The sequence below is a fragment of the Trichoderma evansii genome, assembly GCF_050947405.1.
Source record: "Trichoderma evansii strain SZMC 28006 chromosome Unknown GGI43scaffold_18, whole genome shotgun sequence".
NCBI lineage: Eukaryota > Fungi > Ascomycota > Sordariomycetes > Hypocreales > Hypocreaceae > Trichoderma > Trichoderma evansii.
The window spans coordinates 381,820-405,142 of record NW_028145188.1 but is presented as its reverse complement, the minus strand read 5'-3'; the positions used below and the strand labels follow the sequence as shown (position 1 = coordinate 405,142).

Genomic DNA, 23,323 nt, shown 5'->3' with positions numbered 1-23,323 from the left:
GTGGATATGTACATATACCTATTCAATACTGGTCGCCGGCCTGAATCCTTCCTCCAACTACCAACAACTCCATGGCTCACAACGTGTACTTTGTGCCTCTATCCAGCAACTGCAAGTATAGTAACAACTCAATATGCCGGCCGCGGGGCATCTGCTCCTCATGCAGCCCGCTTAGACATTAATTCACTCGCAGTCAAGGAATCATGTCGTTCTAGATAGCATCCATCTCATACACCGACAAACTTGCACATCTCTCGGGTCCTATTGTTGCCAGGTAGCCGCCTCTCATCAGATAATACCAATAGGCTCTGTCAGTCATGCGCCCCAACGCAGCGAATACGAGGCGATGCCGTCTTGAGGCTTCTTATGGTTGGCGCCACACCCGTTTCCGCGGCCAGTTTCAGGCAACTCCACAAAGAGCACATGGAAGCCATTGTTTATTTGTAGAGCCAGAGTTTTGAGTGTTTTTCAAAAGTGTTGAGCTAAAGTTGTGAGACATGCATATGTATGTGTAAAGGCTGGCCCTATTTCACCTTTGCGTATTGGTCCTACAACTACACATAAGCTCAGCTCGCCAACTATTTGCGAGGAGAACCACTCTATTTACATGGACCCCCCCCTGTATCGTAGGATTGGTTCCTGCGGGAGTTCAGCTTACTATCAGCCACTCAATATGGACATCGCCGCATCTCGAGCAGGAAGGATTACCTTCATGGTATCCCGATCCCTGGCATATGGTAACAGATACAACTCTGTCAACTGCTCCCCAGCAGACACTGCTAAACCTGCTTGGAATTAGCCAGCCACTGCCCGCAACTAGCAGAAACCAGCCTACGGAAGATTCCTTGGAGATCTATTAGCCGTTTTTCAGTCAGCAATATGCGGGGGAAGCTGGGCCAATCCGCGTCCAGAACAGCCACACAGTCCTCGCCTTGAGGCGTCGGAATACGGTATCGGTACAAGTATCTCCTAGGACCCAGCGGAAACGGTAGATGACCGAGTAGTGTATACTTGCACCGCCACCAGTTGCCGCCCGGCTTCAGCACAGAGTAAGCATGTACCCAGTACCTCGCCGTCGCATCTCAGCCACACTTGCACCCTCTCTCTTGCCCCAAATCTCCAGGGCTCTCCAGCGCTTGTAGGCCACAAGCTCTTGGCGCAAGCCACAGCAAACCTCACCCCTTGTTGCTAACGATGCGGCATGTCAGCCCATCGAAACGATTCCAGGGCAAACATCTTACTCTTATAAGTACTGCCTGCATACCCGCACTTGCACTCGACCTTTTGAAACGTTCGCCCGGCGGTGTATCCCTTATCTTGTGCTTCACTGCCCGATTTGGCGCATCTGCCCGTCCCATTGGCTGTCGTCAGCCGCTGCAAAACTCGGCCCAAAAGCCAGCGCCAAACGCCGCCCTTCAGCCTCACTCGCGACCTTCTCTCCTGGCCGCCTTCAGGGTCGCCCATCAAGCAAAGAGTCGCAGCAACTTGGCATCCTGCTTGCGGATGCATATGCATGTATCCGACGCCTTCTGCTGATCCAGACAACTTCCTGCCGTGCTCTTTCTGGCGCCCACACGCGGATTATTCGCCAGCATGTCGACGTCCAACTCATCCTCAGCCTCGGCCCCAAAACAGGAGCCGTTGGACGCCCTCCAGTCACTCATCAACGATGTTGTAAGTCCAGCCATGCTTCCACATCTTTCAGTTTTACGGGTCTTGTTTTTACACCTTGTATCTCTCTTCATCCTTTCATCGCCAGCTAATTAATCATTTTGCCACCAAAGCTCGTGCAAACCGGAAAGGCTTTGCGGGTATCGCGGAAGGACTCTCGCGGAAATCTGACACATATCCCTGGCACTTCACAGTCTAAACTGCCAGAAACTATTAGGCTCTTCCACAGCGCGCTGGATGAGCTCGAAGAAGAAATTGTAAGCAACCGCCCAGTGTCTGTTCATCCACACACACTCTCTGTCTTCTCCGAACTCCGCTTCTGTGTTGTTTTTTGTCGACTCACTCCCTTTGTTACTGCTAGATTGAGGCCAAATCGGTCTTACTCAGAGATCTCAATGAGCTACAAGAGAAGAAGAGGAAACTCTTCACTCAAACACAAACTACTCCCCAGCAGCCCATAACCATAGATCTCGCCTCTACGCCGGAGCCTATGCTTAAGGACGAGCCCATGGCAGAGAGCATAGACTTGAAGCCTATGGCGCCGTTCCCCAACATGAGCATCGACCTTTCAGAAAACGACCACATGGACATCTCTATCAAGGAGCGCAATGGCCAGCAACCGCAACCACCACCACCCGGCGGCATGAATGGAATGAATGGAAAAGCCAGTCCAGGATTCGCCTCTCGGTTGCCGGCTGGAGACCACAAGCCGACGCTGGACATGCTGCCCGACACTACTAGCACAAACAAGCCTCCTACCAAGACGGAGCCTTCCGGCATGAACTTTACCAACATGGAATTCACTCTCGCGGCGCCGAGCAACGAAACTTCTGGCCAGAATACGTCATCTAAGGAGCCCTTCTTCGACCTGACTACCTTTGCTCCGGCGGATGGTGGTGACGAGCTCTTAAATCTAAACAACCTCTTACCAGACCAGCCATCTGCTGGCAATAACAATAACAACAACCAGCCATCAATCTCAGCCGCCGCTCATAGCATCTCAATCCCCAACGCCAACGCCACCGCAAAAGTAGAAGAACCAAAGATGGAAGCCATGGACTCCTCCGTCAATCTCAATACAGAGTTCTTCGGCAACGATAGTGGAGCTGCCGACGGGATGGACTTTGACTTTAGCCTGGGCGGTTCCGGAGACGATACCTTTGACGACCTTATGAATAACCGCGACAGCACCTTTGAGCTTATGGATGCTGGCGGCGACTTTGACACTGCCTTTTTTGGACTTGACAAACCGGATGAGGCTACAGGATGAGACTGCCTACATCTTGAGAAAAAATGTGCAGAAAAGGGAAATGGAAAAATTGTAAGAATTGGCTGACTTTGGATTTTCGACTATTGGTATTGGAATTTGATTTTTTGGAGGATGGCTGGAGGAAAGGCTAGGTTGTTTTAATATCTCTATGATGCTATGAGCGGAAAGAAAGTTGAAGAGGAATTTTTTTTTCGTCTTTCTTCTTCCTTTTTTGTTTAAATTTTGTTTCTTTTTTCTTTACTTGGGACCCTCAGTTCTCGCCTCATCAACCACTGTGGGAAGGAAATGTATCTTTACTTGCGGTTCTTTATTCTTTTTGCGTCGATATATTGATCGGGGAAACAAGAAGAACGGTCACCGGTGTCTTGGGCAATTGGAAGGGAAATTTGGGAGGGGTGGACTACAAAAAGACTGTATATATATACCCGTGCTGCTTTCAGAGTATTATTAGCTCGACACGTTTTGCGTTTCGATTTATTATATATGTTGAGTGTACATATTATTGTATATGTTCTCTTCGTTCTCTTTTTGAAATACCTAGGTGATCATTATTTGATACATGCTGCCGCGTTTGCACGGGCCTTGAAGAACTCCTGCTAAACAAACTGTAACCAAAAACCGGCAAAGCACTATTCATCACAGCATTCTTCATCATCCTGTCATCATACAAAAGAAAGAAAATTAATTTGCTTCAAATTTATGAGCATGAAGAATGTCTGGAAGCATTCCATGCATGCATAAAACTAAAACTAGTGTGAATAAAAGAAAGAAACAGAGGCATGCTCCTTTTCTTTGATGTGGAATTGAAACCAACAGATTTCCGGCGAATGTATCTGTAAAGAGAATAGTCGGGCCAACCACCAAACCACACGCTGACATTACCCTCCCCAATTATCAAGACTATTATTTCCTTCGCATTCGAGGCGATAAGCCCTCTGAAAGACAAAGAAAGAGCGTCCCAAACTCCACCAATGCGCCCGTATTAGTCACAAACTCATTCCAAGTTGTGAGGTGTGTATGTGTGCGCCAGGGAATGAAAAGAAAGTAAGGAAAAAGACATGTAAGTGCGACTAGTTTGGTATAATAAAGAATAATAGTCGTGTCATAAATTCGTCATATAAGATTACGAAAGGAAGAGGGTATTTATCGTACGACAAAGGAAAAAAACAGGAAAGAAAGTGAAACGATGAGCGAAAGTAGGCCGGTAAGAACTCTCGCGGAAGAGCTTAACCAGGCGTTATGATGATGGAGGATTGACCACGACGGTTGCTAACGCGCGGGCTTCCATCGTTCGCCTCTTGGTCAGCAGACTCTTGAATGCGCCAAGAAATAGCACCAGTGACTCTTCGTCGGGCGCGCAGAAGCGATACGTTTTCTCTTCGGTGATGATTTGGAGACAGTGCGTTTTACTCCTGCTGACAGGGTCGATTTCGACGACATTGACAACGTCAGCTACCTCGATAATGGCACGTGCCGCGTATTCGGATTCGTCTTTGTATAGCACGAGCTGTCGCGCTCGCAGCACTCCCCACATGCTCTTCCACTGGCGTACGCCACGCTTGGTTCGCTGCATCCAGAGCGAGCCTTGCCAAATAACCCGTTCAGATTCCTGCTCAGCAGTCACGGCGCTTATTTGACTCGCCGAGCGGGCTGACGTTTCTGGTCGTTGGCCTGGCATGGCGGCCTGTCGAGGTTGCGTGTTTGTAGCCGTTGTTTCGGGAATCGGTTTGACGGCGAGATTCTCAAATGATACGCCATGACTTCGTTGAACTTCGCTGTCGGAAAAGTCAGAGTATGAGAGCATTTCGTTGCCAGATAGGCCAGAGGATTCCAGCGTGTATGATAAGCGATGATGCCCCATGAATTTTGGCACAGTAGCGTCAAAAGGTCCCAGGTTTTCGGGCGAACTTGAAAGGGCGTTGTCTATGTGGTTTCCCCAGCTCTCGAGTGCTGGCGCGGTCGGCGACATGCCATGCGCCACTGGGCTGCCATAGAACATTTCGTCCTCTTCTTCGTCAAGCTTGGCAACCTTGCGGATTAAGTCAACCCATTCTTGCGCATCCTGTGGCGTGGGGGCCGCAAAATGAAAGTTTCTCGATGCGGAAAAAAGTCCAAACAAATTCTTGCGCTTGTGCTTTGGGTCCTTGAGGATGGCGACGGCAGAAAGTTCTGACAGGTAAATCTGATGTCGGAGCTTGGCTTCCTTGTCGTCCTTGTATAAAGAAACGGCATTCGGCCGTAGAACAAGGTAAACGCTCTTCCAGTTCTGTGGATAGTACAAAACGCGTTAGTACAGACGTCAAGCCAAGTCGCAGAAAAAAAAAAAAGGTGGAAATTGTACTGCGACGCGCAGCGTACCTTTGTCTTCTGGGTGCGCTTTTGAACACATCCGCTCTTTATGACACGATCAATCTCAAAGCACCCGTTCTGGTGCACGGGAGCGACCGACGTATCCAGGGGTAAGCGACTGCGTCGGTTAAGCGCATCGTTTTCGCAGGAGCTGCGAGCAGCGAAAGCTACCTCCTGAGGTCTCGTTGCTCCCTGTTGAGGGGCCGCCATACTTGGCAAGGATGTGGTTGCTCTCGCAGCGAATCAAGCAAGCTTAATAGTCGTTGTAGTTGGCTCTTCGAGGCCAGAAGATGCGTCTCGATAGAAGTCGGTTGGTGGAGCTGAGGGGCTGTGGGAATGTCGATCGAGTTCAGAACCGTGCGGTCGTAGGGGTAAACAAATATGTATATAAAGTCGGATCTAGCTTTTAGAAAGGCAAGGCAGAGGCAACCGATGCTGAGGCGAAGCACCAAAGGCAAAAAATAGTAACTGGAAAAAGGTGGCCTCAGCCAGATCGGCCACGATGTCGAGTTTCAAGTCGGGTGATATGCTGGCGTCTCGAGATCCGTATTCGTACTTGGCTAGCAAGCTCACCACGGTAGCGCTGGCCAGTTGCAACGGAGGAAGCCTAGAAGTAAGGCTGACAAGAATAAGTAGCGGTTATCCCTTCCTCCAGGTATGGGCGCGTGGCCGAATGATAAATCATGCTTTGGCTCGCCGGCGTAGAATAAAGGCGAGAGAACAATGCTGAAGGAGCTGTTTGCGGTTTCAGCTTCAAAGGCGTCGTGTCGAGTGTGTGGATGGTGAATGAGTCGCCTTGCTGCATTGGCTGGGGAGCCGAACGCAGAAAGCGCAGGGATGAGCAGTGCGGTGATTGGCTGGTGCGCCAAAGATAGATCAGCCAGCGTTAAAGGGGACGATGAAACAGAAACAGGGAAACAGGGTCGCGGCACTGGCGCCTTATGTTTGGTTTGCTTCACGCTGCAGGTTTGCAATGCGCCGGCGGTTAATGCTTGCTTCGAGAAGAAAGCTGGGCCGGGGCGGGTTTGGTGGGACGGATATTCGATCAGCGACGCCACAATGTGGCCAAGATGTCGCGGCTTTTTGACGTCACAAGGCTTAGCAATGACAGGCTCGTACAGTAATCAGTCGCAGTTGCAAGCGCTGCGCCCCGGTGGCTGCTCTGACAGGCTGAAGCTCTGCTCTCTCGATATACCTACTTGTCGTGCCTCTCTGTTGTTCTCCTGACCTGGCGATGGCACCTAGCCCAACAACTAGTACTAGCAATAGTTCTGAGACGCCCAACGCCGATCCCCGTTAGGCGCGACATGCAACTTGAATTGTTTGGTCGTATCAATGCTTTCGCATAACCAGGAGGGGCGCTCTAGTCTGTCCTGGCTGTCCTGAAGCGAGCGCTATAATGAGCTATGGGCGCATGAATCGTCTCGGTAGATGGTTGCGCGGACAATTACCGACAGGGGTTGAAATGAGCAGTGATGCTACCCGGCAAAGCCATTTTTTGGCTGTTGAGCGCTGGAGCCGGAAGAATAGAACCAGCAGGAAAAAATGAATCAGTTGAAATATCTTCTTTTGGTAGGATTGATATTTTGTTTTAATAAGCAGAGAGAGGAAAATGAATAAAATTAGGAATAAATTGAAAATTCCAAGTAGTAGAGAAGGAGCAAATGCCTAGTCGCACCTGTCGCCTATTTTTGCTTACCTGAGTAGCGACTTGCGACCTGCCAGCCGTAGCCGCAGAAAAATTCTCGCCACCAGTTTCATTATCCACAGCTGTGGAAATTCTGTGAATATACAGCATAATCTCGTATTTGCTTGATGCCAAAATTGCACAACGACGACTACGAAACCAGCTGCTCATATTTTTGGCAAGATCCAGCCTGCAGTCTCCTCCATATCCAGAGACGAAGCCAGTGACGTGCGGGCAGCCTCAGTCATAACACAAAGGCAGCCATCTACACCATACTTTCACCCTGCTATATTCACATCTGTCTACCGTGTCAAGAAAAGAGTTCATCATGGCAGCCTGCTCGCGCTGTAAAGCGCCGGATGCAAAATTTGAGCTGCGAAATGTTGCAACTTGCGAGTGAGTCAATCCACTGCTTTGGGGATATACATGTCTCACAATATATCAACTCCCCCTGATGCTAAATATACCTATGTTTTTGTAATTTGGTATTTAATAGGACTTTGACGCTGACTTTCAACACCATTTAGGAACTGCTTTAGAGAATATGTTGACTCCAAGGTCATCAAAAGATTCACTGTGCTCCAGCGAGAGACCAGGGCGTCTCCAAAGCCTGAGCCCAGGAGATACGTTGCTGGCCTTTCTTTTGGACCCTCTTCAACCGCTCTCACCAAGATCCTTGACAAGACTGCACAATACCAGGCTTCAAGGAAGGGATCATCACCCTTTGAACCCCTCGTGGTTCATATTGACACAGACCTCTCTCACCCCGCCGATGCGCATGATACCCCTGCCCAGAAGCTTCTTGCGAGATATCGCGAAAAGTTCCCCAACGTCTCATTGGAGTGTGTTCATTTAAGCAAAGTTCTCAGTGTCAAGACGATTGACTGGACTACGATACCGATTCCCGGAGATGGAAGCGATGTTGAGCGGCTGCAGCAATTCTTTTCGTCGCTCCCTTCGGTGACTTCACGTGCTGATAGTCTAAGACTCTTCATTCGCCATCTTCTCCTCCACGTGGCCATGGAACGGTCGTACTCTGCCTTGCTATTTGGCCATAGCACCACTGCATTGGCTAGCCTGACCCTGTCCGAGGTTGCTAATGGCAGAGGCTTTGCGGTTCCTTGGCAGATTAGCGACGGACTGTTTGCAGTCTGCACCTACGGCCGGACCGCAGATCCGGCTAACGCCGGTGAATCAAGCCAAGAAGAATCCAAGATCCAGTTCCCCATATATTACCCCTTACGAGAGATTTTGAAAAACGAAATCGTCACATACCTTAGCACCATGCCCTCTGTCCAAGATCTTATTCCTACTGTTGACAAGACATCAAGTGTTGTTTCTCACAAAGATCAAAGCATCGAGGAAGTCATGGCCCGATATTTCGACGGCGTTGAGGGCCCCTACTCGGGTATAGTGACCAATGTTGTTCGCACTGCGGGCAAACTGGATAGGCTTGAAACGTCGCAGTATTGCCGTTTATGCGGCATAACCCTGGATGAGGAAGGCGATTCAACCTGGGCCGGTGAGCTGGGAGATGATCCAGCAGATAGCTCCGTGACACTCAATAAGGGGAAGCTTTGTTATGGATGCAAGCGTTCTATGGGAGGATAACGAAAGAAGCAAATACGAAAAAGAAAAAGAAACTGAAAAAATAAATAAATAAAGAATTTTGAAATAAAAAATGAAGTGAATATTCATTATACAGCAGCGCCAGTGCGCTCAGATCTATTCATGAAGACTACCAACTCCAGTGCAAAAATCATGGCGCGATGAGCTTTTCCCCTATTCTCCATGCCCTGTGCCCCCTCCTCTTCCAAATTTGGGACGTACCCTGAAATATACCCGTGATCTATTAACCAGAGACCTCACTCCTAAAGACGTAACAACATATACTGATAATGTACGCGATGAAATCAAGCCTGTTTTAAATGACAGGGTCGACAAAGTGGGGTTTCAACCCCGGAATTTTTGTAACGCAAGCCCTCGAGTTTAAGTTTTAGAGGCGCTCTTCCTCATCGTACCCTAGCATGGGTAGGATGCGGTGCTCAACCTTTCTGACAAGTTTGGCAGTCTGTTCGGCCAAGGAGAGAGTCAAGATGGTGTGGGGGAGGATTCGGGCTAGATGAGGGACGAAGCCCTTGTAGATGGCGAGGATTCCTTCGGTTCGGATCGTCTTTCCGAGACAGTCGAAGATGCCGCTGTAGAGGTTACCGTGCTGGTTGTACAGACGAGACATGATGGTATCTACGTCGGCCATGTTAGCTGCAAGACTCGCTAATTGCTGAATGGAATACTAACCAGGGGGGTGCATGACGCAACAAACAACGAAACCGCTGACACTGCTGCTGGCAAGATGCAGAGCAGGGCCCTCCTCCATTCCGACGTGCTTGACCAGTTGCCTCTTGGCCAGGAAGTATGTGGGCAGCTGAACCGAAGAGCCGAAGCCAGTTCGAACCATGGCAGCACTGATACCGCGGTAGAGGCCAAAGAAACCCTCGCCACGATAGATTTGTTTCAATCCATCCCAGGCATTCCGGTAGTTGTGCTGAGTGCCGACGGGTCGTACGGGCGAGTAACTCTGCAGACGGGTCTTGACAAGGAAAAAGGGGCTGCCAGCAGCCGCACCGAGGATTCCGGATGAGGCGCCAGCAAAGACGTTGATGGCCATGTTTTGCGCATTCTCGTTCTTGAGGAAGAGTGTGGCAAGCGACTTTCTCAAGGGCTCGTAGAAGCCGAGACGGCATCCGTTGAGCAGCACCTGATAGATGTAGGCGGCTCCCAGACCCCGGTATATGCCCTTGATGCCTTCATTCTTGACGATGACGCTGATGCCGTGGATCGGACCGCGATAGTACTGAGGCTGGGCGCCTTTGATTTGCAGCTCGCCCTGCAGCTGCTGTCGGATCTTGAGCACCTCGGCCGGATGAGTGACTGTGACGGCTCCGCAAGCCGCAAGAGCGCCTGCGGCGAAACCACTGTTGGCATCAATATCGTGTTAGCTAAGGAATGAACTGCATGGCCCCAACCCCAGAATCCGGCGCAACCCGAAAACCGGCGCTTGAGAAGGCGATTCGCGCGTGCGCAACTTACCCTATGGTGGTCGACATGACCTCTCGCCTCCCGCGCAGCTGCTGGACAATAGTAAGACGAACTGGCGAAAGGCTTCGTGTTTTTCGTGTTACAGAGAAAGGGAAAAGTTGATGCGAGATGAAGAGAAAGTCGACGATGCCGGTTTGCGATTTCAATTCTGGCAAAATGAAAGGCAGTAAAGACCCGATGACGGCGCCACAGTCGGCTAGCAATGGCAACAACTTCTTGGATCGTAATGGGGAAGCCCCAGCGAAAAATATACTAAAAGGGTCCTAGGAGCCTAGAGCTTCTTATATTCCGCGCTGCAGAGACTCTCCCCACGGATGAGCTTATGCGCGCCAGAGGGAAAGGGTCTAAAAAAAAAAAAGGGTCCTTGAGAGCCACCAAGGCCGAATAACGGAGATTCGGAAGTCTACGTTATTAAGTTTGGCGCCAGCGTTGGCTAATTATGAGTGAATCTAACGCCAGGGACCAATCGACACGATGAAAAGTAAGCTGACGGCTTAATAACGGGAGGTAGGATTCACTGGCGTGCAGGATTACGGCACATCATCTGTACCTGCGACAAGACGACAAGGCATCTACTTGACAAGTACGTATTAGACCCTGGTTGGAGCGAGATAGGAGGAGTTAGGATGCGGCGATTGGCTTTTTTTCTTTCTCCCATCTTGCTATTACCAACTGCCGATATGATTGATAATATCTTGTCGCGATCTTATAGCAAAGTTTGACATTTATTACTGTGCTACTATATCGCAGCCACCACAAATTCAAGCCACGCTCCTCGGTCTGACCGGCGCCGTGCGATTACGAGCCCTGACGGCTCGAATCTAATCTGCGGAGTCTCCATGGGGTCAGAAGGGAGATTGAGTGAAGAAGAAGCTTGTCTTTCGCATGTCTGAGAGATTATTATCCAATCATCCCGAAGGGGATATAGGTACACCTAAGTACGCTCGACGGATCCCTGGTCTAACCCATGATGGCGGATTCGGCCAGCCACGCATCGGCCCTTCCCACCGCTGTGTTTTCGCGCGATTATTCAGCCTTGATTGTTGGTCAACTGAGGAGAAGAATCGTGGGAGCCTGTTGATTGCTTGACTTTTGATCTTGATAAGGCTTGTTTGTCTTATTACTTACAAGTCAAGTTGCTTTTTGTTGCTGTCGTTTAGCCCTAGGTGCAGTTCTGTCTATAATTGTATATATGCAGATCTAATAACAGTTGCGCCGACGAAAGCCGGACGACGGTTAGCGAGGGAGCAATCTACGGCTAGTCGGCAAAAATTACATGTATGAGGGAGAGGCTTTAAGACATTATGCACGCTTGGATTGGGCTAAAGACTAGAAGGGTGAAGCTGCCTGCGATGCTGGCAATCGGTTCGTTGTGAATTACGAAATGCGCCGAGAGCCACGACTTAAGCGATCGGAGCATATGTGCAGATTGTGCCTGGATGTCAGCTCACTAGCGCATTTTCCGTCGTATTGGGCTCGTCTTTAAATGCACTAAGGACAGAGCACATGTAACTGATATTGGGGAGGTCGTGAATGCCAGGCTGATAAATAAAGTAACATATCTAGCATCTATCTTCTAGCTTTCGTCTTTGGCGAACAGGGATTGGACAAAGAGAGGGACTTCCAACTTCCGAGAGGTTTGATCACTTACCTGCTCCCTGTGCATGATTTGGCGAAAAATACCTTCTGCAATGCCCGCGAGATTTACAGGGGAAAATTGCATGGAGGCTATTATCAGCCGGGCTTATTATACATTGATCTTCCAGTTTGAACAGTAGTGGGAATATTCAATTGTGACATGATTTGGATTGCAGTATCGAACAGCTGCAAGTCAGAGCCTGTGAGAAACATGTGAGTTGGCAAATCGGCTCAAAAGCAAGGCTCCATAATTATACCTGGTGTCCCCATGAGTGCTACTGCGAATGGCAATTTCTCTTCTCGGTTACTGACTCTCGAATGATATGGGATCTCGGTAACTGGGCATCATCAATATCCGTCTCATTATCTCGTATCAGGGTATCTTACTTGGAATAGCAAGGACTGGCGATTTTGTGACCGGGCCAAGAGCCAAGGCATTTATGCCACCCTGTGGCGGCCTTTGGAACCTTGAGCTTTGTTAGACCTTTTGATCTCCCAGAAACAACTTGGATGGAATGCTTCTTACTTGGGAAACTCATCTCTGTATCTTGGTTCTGCAGTTTCAATCGGCAATATCACGATAGCATCTGTGTTGTTATTTGTTCGTACTTTTTGCTGGAACCACTTGCTGTACGTGTTGATCCTCTCAAATCCTTCGTCTCTTTGTTCTTTAGTAATGTTTTTGCCAGCAGACCTGAGCCATGATCAGATTCAAGCAAAAAGGAGAGTAAGAAGGAAAAGAAAAGAGAAAAAAAAGAAAAGAAAAGAAGTTGGGCGTTAATTGCAATTGCAAACCTTACCAGATTCGCTCGTTTTGAAGTGTTGTATACGGCGCTCGTCCAAATTTTTCCTTATGGCGACGGCGAAATTCCTCGCTGTTATGGTATACATCATACGCTAACGCTTCAGTAGCCTGGTTGAATATTAGATCTGTGTGATTAAACAAGAGTAATAAACTACATACGGGATTAATGAACCTTTGCAGCGAAGATGCATCCTTTATTGGCGGCGACGCATTCCAGCATTCTTCAAATGACATTTCTATAAGCTTAACGTTTAGCTTAAGAGCCGCTCCCCGGGCAAAGGATTTAGCTGCACTAGCTTGTTTGGGATCGATTATTTTCCAATAATCAGTTGGCCAGATGATGGAAGAAAATTGCTGGGTACACATTAGTTTGGTGGGGACGGTCTTATGCTCTTATGCAGGGAGAATATTGAGAACATACTTTTGGAGTCTTCTCTGGCTGATCAAATGTCAGCCATTCAGCCGCAAATTCTCTACATTGTTTGAGATCTCTTGCAAGAACTCCAGGCACATCCCAAGACCTATAGTGGTTAGTCTGATGAAAGCGGTTGTGCAACCTTCTGCTTACTCGACATATGGCTCAATTCCTTCCGCAGAGATGGCTCCGATACTGGGACGAAAGCCAAAACAGCCACACCAATGGGCAGGCCGAGTTATACTGCCCCACGCTATTAACGAAAATGTCAGATGGGCTGTCATACAATTTGCCAGCAACAAGTGCTGTCCTGAGACAACTTACTGTCAGTGCCAAGAGTAATATCTAGGCAGTCATAGGCAACAATGGCCGAAGCGCTACCTGAGCTGCTCCCCCCTGGAGACTGATATCCATCTGCCCTAGGGTTCCATGGAGCCTGGTAGTCAGTATATTCCATAGGCTCTTCCCAATTTCCAAACGAGCTCAATTTCGTTTTACCAACTACAACCACTCCTTTATTAACTAGCTCCTGAACACAGTCGGCGCTTGTTCCTTTTGGAAGGAAAGTATTATAGAAGGCACGGTTGCCAACAGATGACTTAATTCCTTTTAGACCAATGTTATCTTTAATTAGGACGCGCAGTCCGGCTAGAGGAGAAGGATGAGCATAGCTTTTAATACGCGACGGTATGGCAAAGCTGAGGCCCTGGCCATCCTGACTGGTTATCGGTAATGGTTCCAGTGCACTGAAAGGGCTAGGAAAAAGGATTAGCGTGTGGTCGTTACAAGTGGCAAATTCTATCCATACTCTCTCTGTGGCTTTAACGTAACCACGCAGGTCCCGTGTAAGTCGTCGACTAATTTCCACACTTCTCTAAGCTGCTGATCTACAATCACATGAGGACCGGGAGAGTAGTCTGTTGACGAGAGGACGATATGTTCTTTCATGCCATGCTCTTTGAGAAAGTGGATTGCTTCCTTCGACACCTGAGGCTTGGGTTTGCGAGGTGCAACAAATACGACGTAGGCGAGGAATTCTTTGCTAAACACATCATCGCGCCTGTATTCATCCAGGCAATCGCGTATCCACGCGACTGATACCCTATCTGAGATGTTAAACACAGTCGCCAATCTAATAACCTCCGCAGATTTGGGCTTTGGTAGTGTTGAGTCCTTGTAAAGATTACTTATTAGATTAACTTTCGACGCTAATATAGCAGTAATCTTACCCTTTTTGATGTTGGGGCCAGGTATCGGTTTCCAGATAATACTGTAAATATATAATTCTTGGAGTCTCGGTTTGAATCAAGCCATACAGCGTCTGGTGTTGGCTTGGGCGCCTTTCCAGAAGAATCTGGTTCACTGGACAGGGACGCTTGACGCCGCCACCGTCGCCAGAGAAGACATCTTGGCATCTTGGATGGGTGACGCTTCAAGCTGGGAGTTTGAAAGTTGAGCTGCTCGGAAGACTCAAAGTCAGGCAAGAGAGAACTTGTATTAAGAGCGCCTTTTACTGTATATGCAAGAACAAAATAGAGAATGCTTCGCTGAGAATTTACTATTCATTCGGGGGTGTTTGCCCCCTGCCCAGTTGCTCCTTACATTCCTATCAAAGGAGGTTTCACTCATAGGACTTGAAGTTGATGTTTGCTCTCTACAAGTACTGAGTACTGTGTCACCCTGCCTAAACGAGGAGACAGTAATTAAACAAACATTCCTGGGATGTTTGTTTGTTACACGTAACGAAGGTGAGTGGCACGGTAAGGTTGCACCAGGGCCAACAGATGCTGAATAGGTAATTAATTGTGAGAAAACATTGATATAACACTTTCGTAATTTATAAGAGAAAGAAGGGGAGCTAGGTACCTGCTTTATACGGGTGCCTTTGGGCCCAATATTTCCCCGCAAGGGAATTAACCGCTTAGGAAGGTACCATTTTGCCGAGAAAGAAAATGTGAATGCTTTAGCACCTCCAATGAGACAGTGCCTGTTATCTATCAAAGCTAGCCCTGTATTATTGGTGCAATACTATTTTCGTGATCGCATTGTATCTCATTTACATGAGGCCGGTGTGGTTATACAGCCCAGAACAGTGGCGGCAGTTGGGGGCTATTAAGAACATGAATTTAAGCGCTAAGAGCGGTCTTCAAAATTTATGTAGCCAATGAGACTGTTCTTCGGTGAGACGCATATTAATTAGACATCCATATGCAGCATGTGCTGGCATAAATGCCCTGCATCCAACCAAAACCCTTGCTGTTGACCACAGCCGATTTGTGATTTATTTTCAATGGAATTGCTTCGAATATGCCTACGATATGTTATAAAATAGCCGGCTGGAATTTTGCCATTTTTGGTATCATCGACAATGCTAGTATGTTCATTTGACTATGAGCGCTGCAGTGGCAATGGAAAGAGAACAAGAGATTCGGAGCGAACTCGGCGTGGACCATGAGGCCACAATTGAATCATCGATGTATTACCTTGACAGAGTGCAACTCTACGATATCGAAAAGCCATATAGCATGAGATACCTACCAGAGGAAGATATTCCGCAGTGCAACTATGTGAAAGTGAAATATCCAATATCGGTAAAAAGTATGCGAGAATCAGGGCCATTTCGCATCGATGAGTGTGGTTTTCAGCTTATTGATATCCACTCTAAGTTAACTTATGATGATTTTTGGATCAATGAGAAAGTGCAGAGTGTATACATTACGGAAGTGAAGAAAGCTTTGAAGCTTGAATTGGGGGCAAAATATGTGCATGTTTTGGATTATGCAGTAAGAATGGAGGCGAAACGAGTTGCTTCAGATTCAACTTATTGATACTCGCAGGTCAGAAAGCGGCATGAAAGCTTTCCGGTTTCAACGGGGGAAGAGTATCAGTACGATCAACCTACAGCGTTGGCTCATATTGGTAAGATTAGCTTAGAAGGTATCTATTTTATTGTTTTCAAGGCAAGAGGGAATAACATACGGTATCGCAGATTTCACTGCCAAAGAGGGCGAACGCATTATAAGAGTTCTCTTTGGAGATCGAGCAGAGGAAGTTCTTAAAGGCCGCTGGCAAGCCATCAAGTAAGTGCCATATTCACACTGAAAACAGCATTTCTCTGATTCCATTGTTGCAGCGTATGGAAACCAATAAAAGGGCCCCTCGATGACTGGCCGCTAGGCCTTTGTGATGCGAGGTCGGTCGATTTTGCAAACGACACCATCGCCGGGGACATAGTGTTTGATGATTTTGTGACAGAAAATCTGCAGATTTTTCCATCTCCAAATTTCCAATGGTACTATGTTCCGGATCAGAATATCTGGGAAGCGTTGATGTTTAAGAGTGCCGATAGTGACAAGACTGCAGCAGTGCCAGGCATGTTTGACTCATTTAAGAGCTTAATTTGGACACATTGCTAACGGCTGCAACTAGGATGCCCGCATTCCGGTTTCTACAATCCATATGTGAGAGAAGGAAACTTGAGAGAGAGTCTTGATTGTAGGACATTTGTATTCTACGCGGATTTAGAGGAATACCCTCCCATTGTAGGCGATGCGTTTCAAGCTAAATCGCATATGATATGATGTGCAGCTAAATGGGAATAATATTACAGTTAATCAGGCTGAGTAGGCTGAGTAGGCTGCAGCTGGGTAGAGGCAAGAACCAAATTGTTTCTCTTTAAAAATATTGAGAAAAAGATGATAGTGTGCAATTTTCTGTAGAATCTTCTTTGCAATCTAATCTGCGGCTTAACTGCTCCATAGCCCTTCTCAGGTGGCTCCGTGTTGCCTCTAGTTACACGCAAGGGGCTATAGTAAGCACTTGCATATATAACAACGTGAAGGCTACATGTGTGCTACACGTATTTGACTTTTCTCAACTTCTGCTAGCTTGGCGTATTTTTCTTTGTTTTGAGTTTTGAGCATCGCCATGTCGAGAGACATCGAAAGTCAGCTAGGCTTTGTCAAGAAAGATGTGCTTTATGAGACTGTAAAGCCTTATAGCTGTCGTTACACTCCGCAGGATGATATTCCACGCCATAATTTGACGGTTGAAATGAGAGATGTAACCATCCATGACGCGAGACCACTGAATCCTACTATCGAAAAAACCGGTTTCACATTGACTACATTTCCCACTGAGATGAAGTATCAAGACTACACTGACCGTGAGAAGATTTTTACAATCTATGCGCCTGAACTGGAGAAGCATCTTCGGGCTTTATTCCAGGCGCCTCACGTCAAAGTAATTGATTATGCTGTATGCTAGACCAATGCCAGTTGCGAAGGATAAAATAGATTAACAGCTACAGGTTCGGCGACGGCATCCCATGTTCCCAGTCTCGACTGGATTAGAGTACGCCGACCAACAGCCAGCTAGGCTTGTCCATCTTGGTCTGTTTTTAACAGAAATTCCTCAAATACCATTCAGATACTGACTCAGGGACCAGACTTTTCTCACGAAGAAGGCAGGCGAATGTTACAGACTCTTTATGGAGAGCGTGCACAAGAAATTCTTCAGCATCGCTGGCAGATTATCAAGTGAGTAACTCGATTCAAATATTAATCATTTGCAATCTCTGACGTCTTTTCAAAGTACCTGGAGGCCTCTCAAAGGGCCTCTATTTGACTGGCCATTAGCAGTTGGCGATGCACAGACCTTTGATGCGGCCAACGACTTCCAAATTTCAGATGTTGTGTATCCAGGATGGGCTTACGAGAATGTGCTAGTTCACGCGCGTCCTAACCAAAAGTGGTATTATTTTTATGAGCTCAAAGACTCTGAAACAATGCTATTTAAGTGTACGGATTCCGATGACCAAGCACTTCGGTGTAAGTTTCACATGTATAAAGATCGAGAAAGTGACTTACTCTTCTATGTCTCAGCGTGCCCGCATGGAGCTTTTTGTAACTCCGCCCAACCAACCTCGGAGAAACCAAGAGAGAGTATTGAATCAAGAGTATTTGTTATGTGGGCTCCACTTGAAGAACTTCCGAATGAAGTCGGGTCAGTGTATGGAGAGCGCACCTGAAGTTTGAGAGGGAGTGGCTTGCGTAGTGGTAGTGGCTACGCTTATACAGCTGGATCTAATATCGTGGACTCCCAGTTCATCCTCCAAAGATGCTACAGTGTACTCTAATTTGGCATATGATATATTGGATTGAATAAATACACTGCAAGCGTCTATACTCACCCGCCTCCCATCGTGGTGTATACACTCTACTAAGACTTATTTGGCGTCATTCGAATGGCAACGCCACTGGTAAAGCCCCCGATTACCACGATATCCCCCTTTTCCGTGCCATGGCTGACGCCCTTAGTCTCTGGCTTTTCTACGCCATCTTTGTTCCGAGCTATCCAACCAGCCTTCCATGGCTGAGACTTTTCCACTTGTCCATCCTCCAGTCGATCTTTATCGACTTGAGAATGCTGGAGTTGGCTGTTGGTCTGAGACTCTTCTGTTTCGGTCTCATGGGCTTGGATGTCCTCCGTTATATGGTCAGCTTGGTTGGTTGCCATACTTTGATTGTTTTGCAAACTGAATAGCGTTAGAAGACTCGCGCATTTATTGTCATAAGTAGGATCCGCGAAAGCAGCTTACAGACGAAAGAAAATTTACATTCCTGGCAGAAATCTTTTTTTCCCCTGCGGAAAAATGAACCCTTTTAATATGCATCCCAAGCTCCTTTTGAATTTTTCTTCAGGCAAATCATATTTGAAACACTTTTTATTTATATCTTCATGGATTTCAAGCAAGGGGAAAAAGGAGTTTGTTGTTCAGATTAGGCTGACAAACGGATAGAGTCCTCATCCGATGGCAAAAAATTAGCCCACATAAAGTTTCTGTCCAATAAAATCATCACCACTGATAATCTAGGATTACTCCATATGTCGCCTCACACGAATGTGTTAGGCAGAAAATAACGCAGCGCAGCGACGTGGCGCGTTTATTGCGTTGGTATAGGCTGGCAGTGATTTAATTGGGCCTCTGAAATGGTCGAGTTAAAGAGTGGTGTTGCGCAAAGGCTCGTTGGGTGCTAATCGTGGGGAATCCATCCGCATGAGGCTGAGGATTTGAGGGGGCCGCAGTCATGCCCGCGACGTGGCAATTCCATGTCTCATGTATCACATGAGACGTTTGCGGTAAAATAAGTGGTATAGCCTGCTGTGTAACCGAGAGCTGCAATCATTGGCTTCTCTTCTCATATTGGTGGGAAGTATATGAGTGGGTGTGGTAGACGTAATACCGAGAGGCTTCCCCTCCCAACATACACCTAATCGAATAGTAGATCCTTTTCTTTTGGGGGTCTACCAACACCCGCTGTCTCACTCTGGACACTCGACTAATCTAGGCGACGTCGTATTACAACTTGTTTCTGACTGACTCGCTCTCTTGCCTACGTAGCTGGCAGTGCTTTGGATTTGCGCAACATGCTCAGGCCTTTGTTCGAGCCTTCAGTAGCCAGCGATGCCTCTAATGGGCTTGAGTAAGCGAATCGTACATGGATAACCCTGGATTGTGGCTGAAGTCTGCGTTATAGTATAGTTGTTATTCCAGCTTGGGGATTCAGCCAGCCGTCTCAATGGGCTAGCCTTTCCCTATCCCCGTGGTTAAAGAAGTTGTCTGAAGATCTTGGGCCGAGTGTTACAATATTCGAATACGTATTAAGTCAGGAGTATGGGAATTCTCTTTCTGACCATGTACTGAATGGTGGAAAGAACTTCCTTGAATCACTGAGGAGCTATCGGCCTAACTTCAAGGTTAGTTAAGTATGATATACGACTAATGGCGGATACTAAACTTGTGCAGCTGAAGAGACCCATTGTTTTCATTTCTCATAGTACTGGCGGATTTGTTCTGAAAAAGGTAGGCTTATTACGGCAAAGCCCTTACTCGACGACGTTATAATAACTACATAACTAAATGAGATTAGGCTTTATGCCTTTGCAGGCTCTTTTTTCATGAATGTGGGTATTTGATACCAACATTTTCTGGTCTGATATTCTTAGGTGCGCCGCATTTTCAGAGAAATGTTCCTGTGGTCGAAGTGAAGCAAACTATCGAATTCCTTCTTAAGTATCGTAATAAAGAAGCCAAGAGGAATTATCAAACGCCAAACGATGCACAGGCTTTGCTCGGGCTATGTCGAGAGTTTGAGAGACTGAATCTCAACATTCCCGCAATTTCTGTTTACGAAAGCGAGACGGCGGCGTACCAGAGTAGCGTATTCGCAAAATTTCTAAGCAAATCACAAGGCCAAGTTGTACGTTATGGCTGCTGTAACCTATTCAATGACACTGTACCTAATAATTCCAAAAAGGTTGTTCCACAACAGTTATCTCGATTAGGGATTGCTGGAGAGCAGCTCGTTGACAGCCAGTCGAATCATGCTAGAGTTTGTGACATTGACGTGACGGGCGACGTGTATAGCAAAATACAGGTCTTGCTTTCGGATATTATGAGGACTGCACCAGAAAAGATTGCGCAAATGAGCGAGCCATGTAAGCTTTATTCAGCCTGTGTTAATATGAGCTACTCTGATGGTAGTCAAGACATAGTTCCACATCTCTTGCGATACACCACTCTTCGAAGTGATGCTGGATCGCTCGAAACTGATCTGGTGGCTGAAAGAGCGTCTGTCCCTACGTCTTATCCAGAAGGATGTTCAACTGCAGGATCAACTGATGCATCATTCGAGTTCGTGCCCTCTGTGACTCCACTAGAAGAAAGCGAAAAGGAGCCTATTCTTCCATGTTTTATGCTTGGCTCACAGCGCCGGGCAAAGAATTTCTTAGGCCGTGACGATATGATGGCGACCCTCGACAGATATTTGCTACCAGAGCAAAAAGACGTATTGGATGATAATCAACGAGGGAGTGTCCACTCATTTGCTCTCTGTGGTCTTGGTGGCGTAGGTAAAACGTCGTTGGCAGCTGAATACGCATTTTCCCGGCAGGATGTCTTTGACGCTATCTTTTGGCTTAAAGCAGACAACGCCAACATCCTTGGTGGTGACTTTGCGCATATATCAACAAAACTAGGACTTGAAGACAGATCCTCTGATATAGCTGCAAGTCATAGCATTGTCATAAATTGGCTCTCTAAGCCGTTAAAGAGACCTTCAGAGCCAGAGACACAGGAAAATTTAGCGAAGTGGCTAATCGTCTTCGATAATGTTGACAACCTAGACGTACTATCGGAATTCTGGCCCGGCCTCGGACGAGGCTCCGTGCTTGTCACGAGTCGAGACCCGCAGGCCAGGCTAAACATGCATATCCGAGATGGAATACAATTACCTGGTCTGTCTATGGTTTACACACAGCGGCTTTTGGAACAGTTGACAAATTCTCCCGCTACTCTAGCCCAAGAGAAAGCCCTTCAATCCATCGCCGACAAACTCGGCGGTCTGCCATTAGCCATTAACCAGATGGCTGGAATATATCGACAGCTGAGATGCTCGCATACAGACATTGCAAAACTTCTTGACGATAAGGGAATAGCTACCACCTTTCAGACGACAGCTGATTTATATAGAGGACAGAAAAGCCGATCTTTGGCTACAATTTGGGCGCTTGATCGACTAGAAGGCCCTACTCGAGCGCTGCTTCAAGTCATCTGTCTTCTAGACCCGGATGCGATACCAGAAGAGCTACTGACCAGTGGTTCTGTCGGACAAGATGTGTCGGACTATCCTAAAACGAGACTGGAGTATCTGAGGGCAAGAGGAGAGCTGCTGTCCTCATCGTTAATTAACTTACATGAAGAGAGCGGAGAACTCTCTATACACCGTCTTATCCAAGACTCTGTGCTACATGCCATGAGCCGTGGACAGCTGGAGGCAGCTTATCGAGCCGCCATTGCCTTGGCAATTGCTATTTGGCCATTCCAGCCAATGCAAGAGCATCATTCGATTGAACGATTTAGCAAATGCAAGACTTTTTTCCCAAGTGTCTTACGCTTGAAGGATGGGATAAACCCACTTATACGAGAGGGGAGTTTTTCGCCGGCAAATTTAGAGGCAGCACGTCTATTCAATGATGTTGGTTGGTATGTGAGCTCTCAACCCAAAATTTTTTTGAGAAGGATCCGAGGGGTAGAAAAGGAATATCACTTTGAAGATATATTTGACTTTTCTGACTAATGTAGGTATATGTTTGAACGAGGCTTACCGGACGAAACCGAACCATTTTGCAATGTGGCGCTGTTAATCGGAGAGCAGATGAAGGATTATCATAGCGATGAGGCTCACGAAGTTATTCGAGAAGGCCACTCCTTTATTGGAATCGCTCTTGTTGAAACGAATAGTCATAAAGATAGTAAAAAGCACAAGCAGCAGTGGCTTGATATGCTTCTTGAGAGAAGATCAGAATCTGGACTCCCAATTAGAGATTACGAACTTGGCTATGCCTACAACGAAATTGGCGTGGCATATGGCAACAGTGGTTTGCATGAAGAGGCATGCGAAGCCTTCCGCGAGTCTATAAAAATCTTCCAGGGCTTAGAAGATTATACAGACACTATGCTTGGATGGCCAGAACCCAACTTGGGTTTCATGTACTGGCTGTTAAAAGACTATCACAACGCTGAGAAAGCATTGATCGAGATTATGGATATCCATGCAGCTGCATGGGGAGTTGATGATACCAAATCATTCAAGTAAGCAACGATATATACTATTGTAATTTCATCTACTGATGTAGGCTTCAGGACTGGGAAGATCCTCTACGGCCTAGGTAACGTATTAGAAGCGCAAGGTCGGTTGCAGGAAAGCTTAGGATTTCATCAGCGATGCTACGAGCAATATAGCAAGGTTCTAGGACGCAACCACCATCGGTTTGGTGATATTTGCCATAAGATGGCTGGTCACTGTATTAGATTACGTCGCTTTCAAGAAGCTGAGTACGAGAAATTAAATGCATACTTTCTAGAGTGCTGTAGAAGCTAACAGATAGTAGGGATTATCTCGACAGCGCTTTGAAAGCGTTTAAGCTTCGTCCGTATCTGGTAAATGAGACTGCAAGAACAACGTACTTGAAAGGGATGCTATACCAGGAAATGGGGGAGATAGAAGAGGCTGATAAACAGATGAGAAGAGCCTACGAAATCAGGAAACGTCTAAAACGAACAGACAGCCGGCCATTGGAACAGTTGGATGAGACAGATTTTGATCAGCTGGTGGCATTTTGGTCTAGATAGCTACGCGCTTATAGAGGAACACAAGACGTACCTAGCTACCCAGATAGAGACTCTTTATCAAGCGATTAGCATTCATAGGAGCTAAAATAAGACTTTGATGGGTATATTATTGAGAGTTTAGTATTATACCAACCCCCGTAATACTTCATTCTCACATACTGTAGTCTGGGCCCTTACAATAAACTGTCTGACCT

At 47.1% G+C, this 23,323-nt stretch overlaps 9 protein-coding genes across 9 annotated transcripts; 5 read left to right on the top strand and 4 right to left on the bottom strand.

Annotated features, from left to right (window-relative positions):
• The first annotated feature begins 1,123 nt into the window (after nt 1-1,123).
• On the top strand, nt 1,124-3,472 carry GGI43DRAFT_126698 (uncharacterized protein). Its single transcript, XM_083199114.1, has 3 exons — nt 1,124-1,674; nt 1,785-1,928; nt 2,033-3,472. The coding sequence occupies exons 1-3, from the start codon at nt 1,594-1,596 to the stop codon at nt 2,939-2,941; spliced, it is 1,134 nt and encodes a 377-aa protein (XP_083058104.1). The 5' UTR covers nt 1,124-1,593; the 3' UTR covers nt 2,942-3,472.
• Nucleotide 3,473: 1 nt separating this feature from the next.
• On the bottom strand, nt 3,474-5,788 carry GGI43DRAFT_126873 (PH domain-containing protein). The gene is made up of 2 exons (XM_083199117.1): nt 5,300-5,788; nt 3,474-5,207 (listed from the first exon to the last, which is right to left on the bottom strand). The coding sequence occupies exons 1-2, from the start codon at nt 5,498-5,500 to the stop codon at nt 4,179-4,181; spliced, it is 1,230 nt and encodes a 409-aa protein (XP_083058103.1). The 5' UTR covers nt 5,501-5,788; the 3' UTR covers nt 3,474-4,178.
• A 1,212-nt stretch (nt 5,789-7,000) lies between these two features.
• Nucleotides 7,001-8,912, top strand: GGI43DRAFT_126748 (uncharacterized protein). The gene is made up of 2 exons (XM_083199115.1): nt 7,001-7,373; nt 7,505-8,912. The coding sequence occupies exons 1-2, from the start codon at nt 7,306-7,308 to the stop codon at nt 8,586-8,588; spliced, it is 1,152 nt and encodes a 383-aa protein (XP_083058102.1). The 5' UTR covers nt 7,001-7,305; the 3' UTR covers nt 8,589-8,912.
• GGI43DRAFT_126469 (mitochondrial carrier domain-containing protein) lies at nt 8,781-10,832 on the bottom strand. Its single transcript, XM_083199113.1, has 3 exons — nt 10,068-10,832; nt 9,276-9,952; nt 8,781-9,221 (listed from the first exon to the last, which is right to left on the bottom strand). Exons 1-3 carry the CDS (start codon nt 10,082-10,084, stop codon nt 8,974-8,976), a joined length of 942 nt encoding a protein of 313 aa, XP_083058101.1. The 5' UTR covers nt 10,085-10,832; the 3' UTR covers nt 8,781-8,973.
• A 978-nt stretch (nt 10,833-11,810) lies between these two features.
• GGI43DRAFT_424495 (amidase signature domain-containing protein) lies at nt 11,811-14,349 on the bottom strand (the record flags this gene model as incomplete). Its single annotated transcript, XM_083208381.1, has 11 exons — nt 11,811-11,914; nt 11,972-12,052; nt 12,102-12,181; nt 12,241-12,408; nt 12,515-12,627; nt 12,679-12,873; nt 12,941-13,040; nt 13,088-13,187; nt 13,259-13,689; nt 13,743-14,107; nt 14,164-14,349. The coding sequence occupies 11 exons, from the start codon at nt 14,347-14,349 to the stop codon at nt 11,811-11,813; spliced, it is 1,923 nt and encodes a 640-aa protein (XP_083058100.1).
• Nucleotides 14,350-15,408: 1,059 nt separating this feature from the next.
• GGI43DRAFT_424494 (uncharacterized protein) lies at nt 15,409-16,515 on the top strand (the record flags this gene model as incomplete). Its single annotated transcript, XM_083208380.1, has 5 exons — nt 15,409-15,717; nt 15,772-15,853; nt 15,924-16,014; nt 16,068-16,282; nt 16,364-16,515. 5 exons carry the CDS (start codon nt 15,409-15,411, stop codon nt 16,513-16,515), a joined length of 849 nt encoding a protein of 282 aa, XP_083058099.1.
• Nucleotides 16,516-16,861: 346 nt separating this feature from the next.
• Nucleotides 16,862-17,963, top strand: GGI43DRAFT_424493 (uncharacterized protein; the record flags this gene model as incomplete). Its single annotated transcript, XM_083208379.1, has 5 exons — nt 16,862-17,191; nt 17,244-17,325; nt 17,382-17,472; nt 17,528-17,763; nt 17,818-17,963. 5 exons carry the CDS (start codon nt 16,862-16,864, stop codon nt 17,961-17,963), a joined length of 885 nt encoding a protein of 294 aa, XP_083058098.1.
• A 108-nt stretch (nt 17,964-18,071) lies between these two features.
• Nucleotides 18,072-18,556, bottom strand: GGI43DRAFT_411715 (uncharacterized protein). Its single transcript, XM_083206751.1, has one exon. The coding sequence runs from the start codon at nt 18,449-18,451 to the stop codon at nt 18,155-18,157; it is 297 nt and encodes a 98-aa protein (XP_083058097.1). The 5' UTR covers nt 18,452-18,556; the 3' UTR covers nt 18,072-18,154.
• Nucleotides 18,557-19,363: 807 nt separating this feature from the next.
• On the top strand, nt 19,364-23,129 carry GGI43DRAFT_424491 (tetratricopeptide repeat protein; the record flags this gene model as incomplete). Its single annotated transcript, XM_083208378.1, has 8 exons — nt 19,364-19,419; nt 19,474-19,693; nt 19,960-20,196; nt 20,254-20,434; nt 20,486-21,980; nt 22,080-22,589; nt 22,789-22,832; nt 22,882-23,129. The coding sequence occupies 8 exons, from the start codon at nt 19,364-19,366 to the stop codon at nt 23,127-23,129; spliced, it is 2,991 nt and encodes a 996-aa protein (XP_083058096.1).
• Nucleotides 23,130-23,323: the final 194 nt, after the last annotated feature.

What these genes read in the sequence shown, in the direction of transcription:
- GGI43DRAFT_126698 (XM_083199114.1), top strand. Translation starts at nt 1,594, where the DNA reads ATGTCGACGTCCAACTCATCCTCAGCCTCGGCCCCAAAACAGGAGCCG. An exon ending in AGTCACTCATCAACGATGTT is followed by an intron (nt 1,675 to 1,784) that starts GTAAGTCCAGCC and finishes TTGCCACCAAAG; the next exon opens with CTCGTGCAAACCGGAAAGGC. An exon ending in ATGAGCTCGAAGAAGAAATT is followed by an intron (nt 1,929 to 2,032) that starts GTAAGCAACCGC and finishes TGTTACTGCTAG; the next exon opens with ATTGAGGCCAAATCGGTCTT.
- GGI43DRAFT_126873 (XM_083199117.1), bottom strand. Translation starts at nt 5,500, where the DNA reads ATGGCGGCCCCTCAACAGGGAGCAACGAGACCTCAGGAGGTAGCTTTC. An exon ending in AGCGCACCCAGAAGACAAAG is followed by an intron (nt 5,208 to 5,299) that starts GTACGCTGCGCG and finishes TACTATCCACAG; the next exon opens with AACTGGAAGAGCGTTTACCT.
- GGI43DRAFT_126748 (XM_083199115.1), top strand. Translation starts at nt 7,306, where the DNA reads ATGGCAGCCTGCTCGCGCTGTAAAGCGCCGGATGCAAAATTTGAGCTG. An exon ending in CGAAATGTTGCAACTTGCGA is followed by an intron (nt 7,374 to 7,504) that starts GTGAGTCAATCC and finishes AACACCATTTAG; the next exon opens with GAACTGCTTTAGAGAATATG.
- GGI43DRAFT_126469 (XM_083199113.1), bottom strand. An exon ending in TTGCGTCATGCACCCCCCTG is followed by an intron (nt 9,222 to 9,275) that starts GTTAGTATTCCA and finishes TGGCCGACGTAG; the next exon opens with ATACCATCATGTCTCGTCTG.
- GGI43DRAFT_411715 (XM_083206751.1), bottom strand. Translation starts at nt 18,451, where the DNA reads ATGGCAACCAACCAAGCTGACCATATAACGGAGGACATCCAAGCCCAT.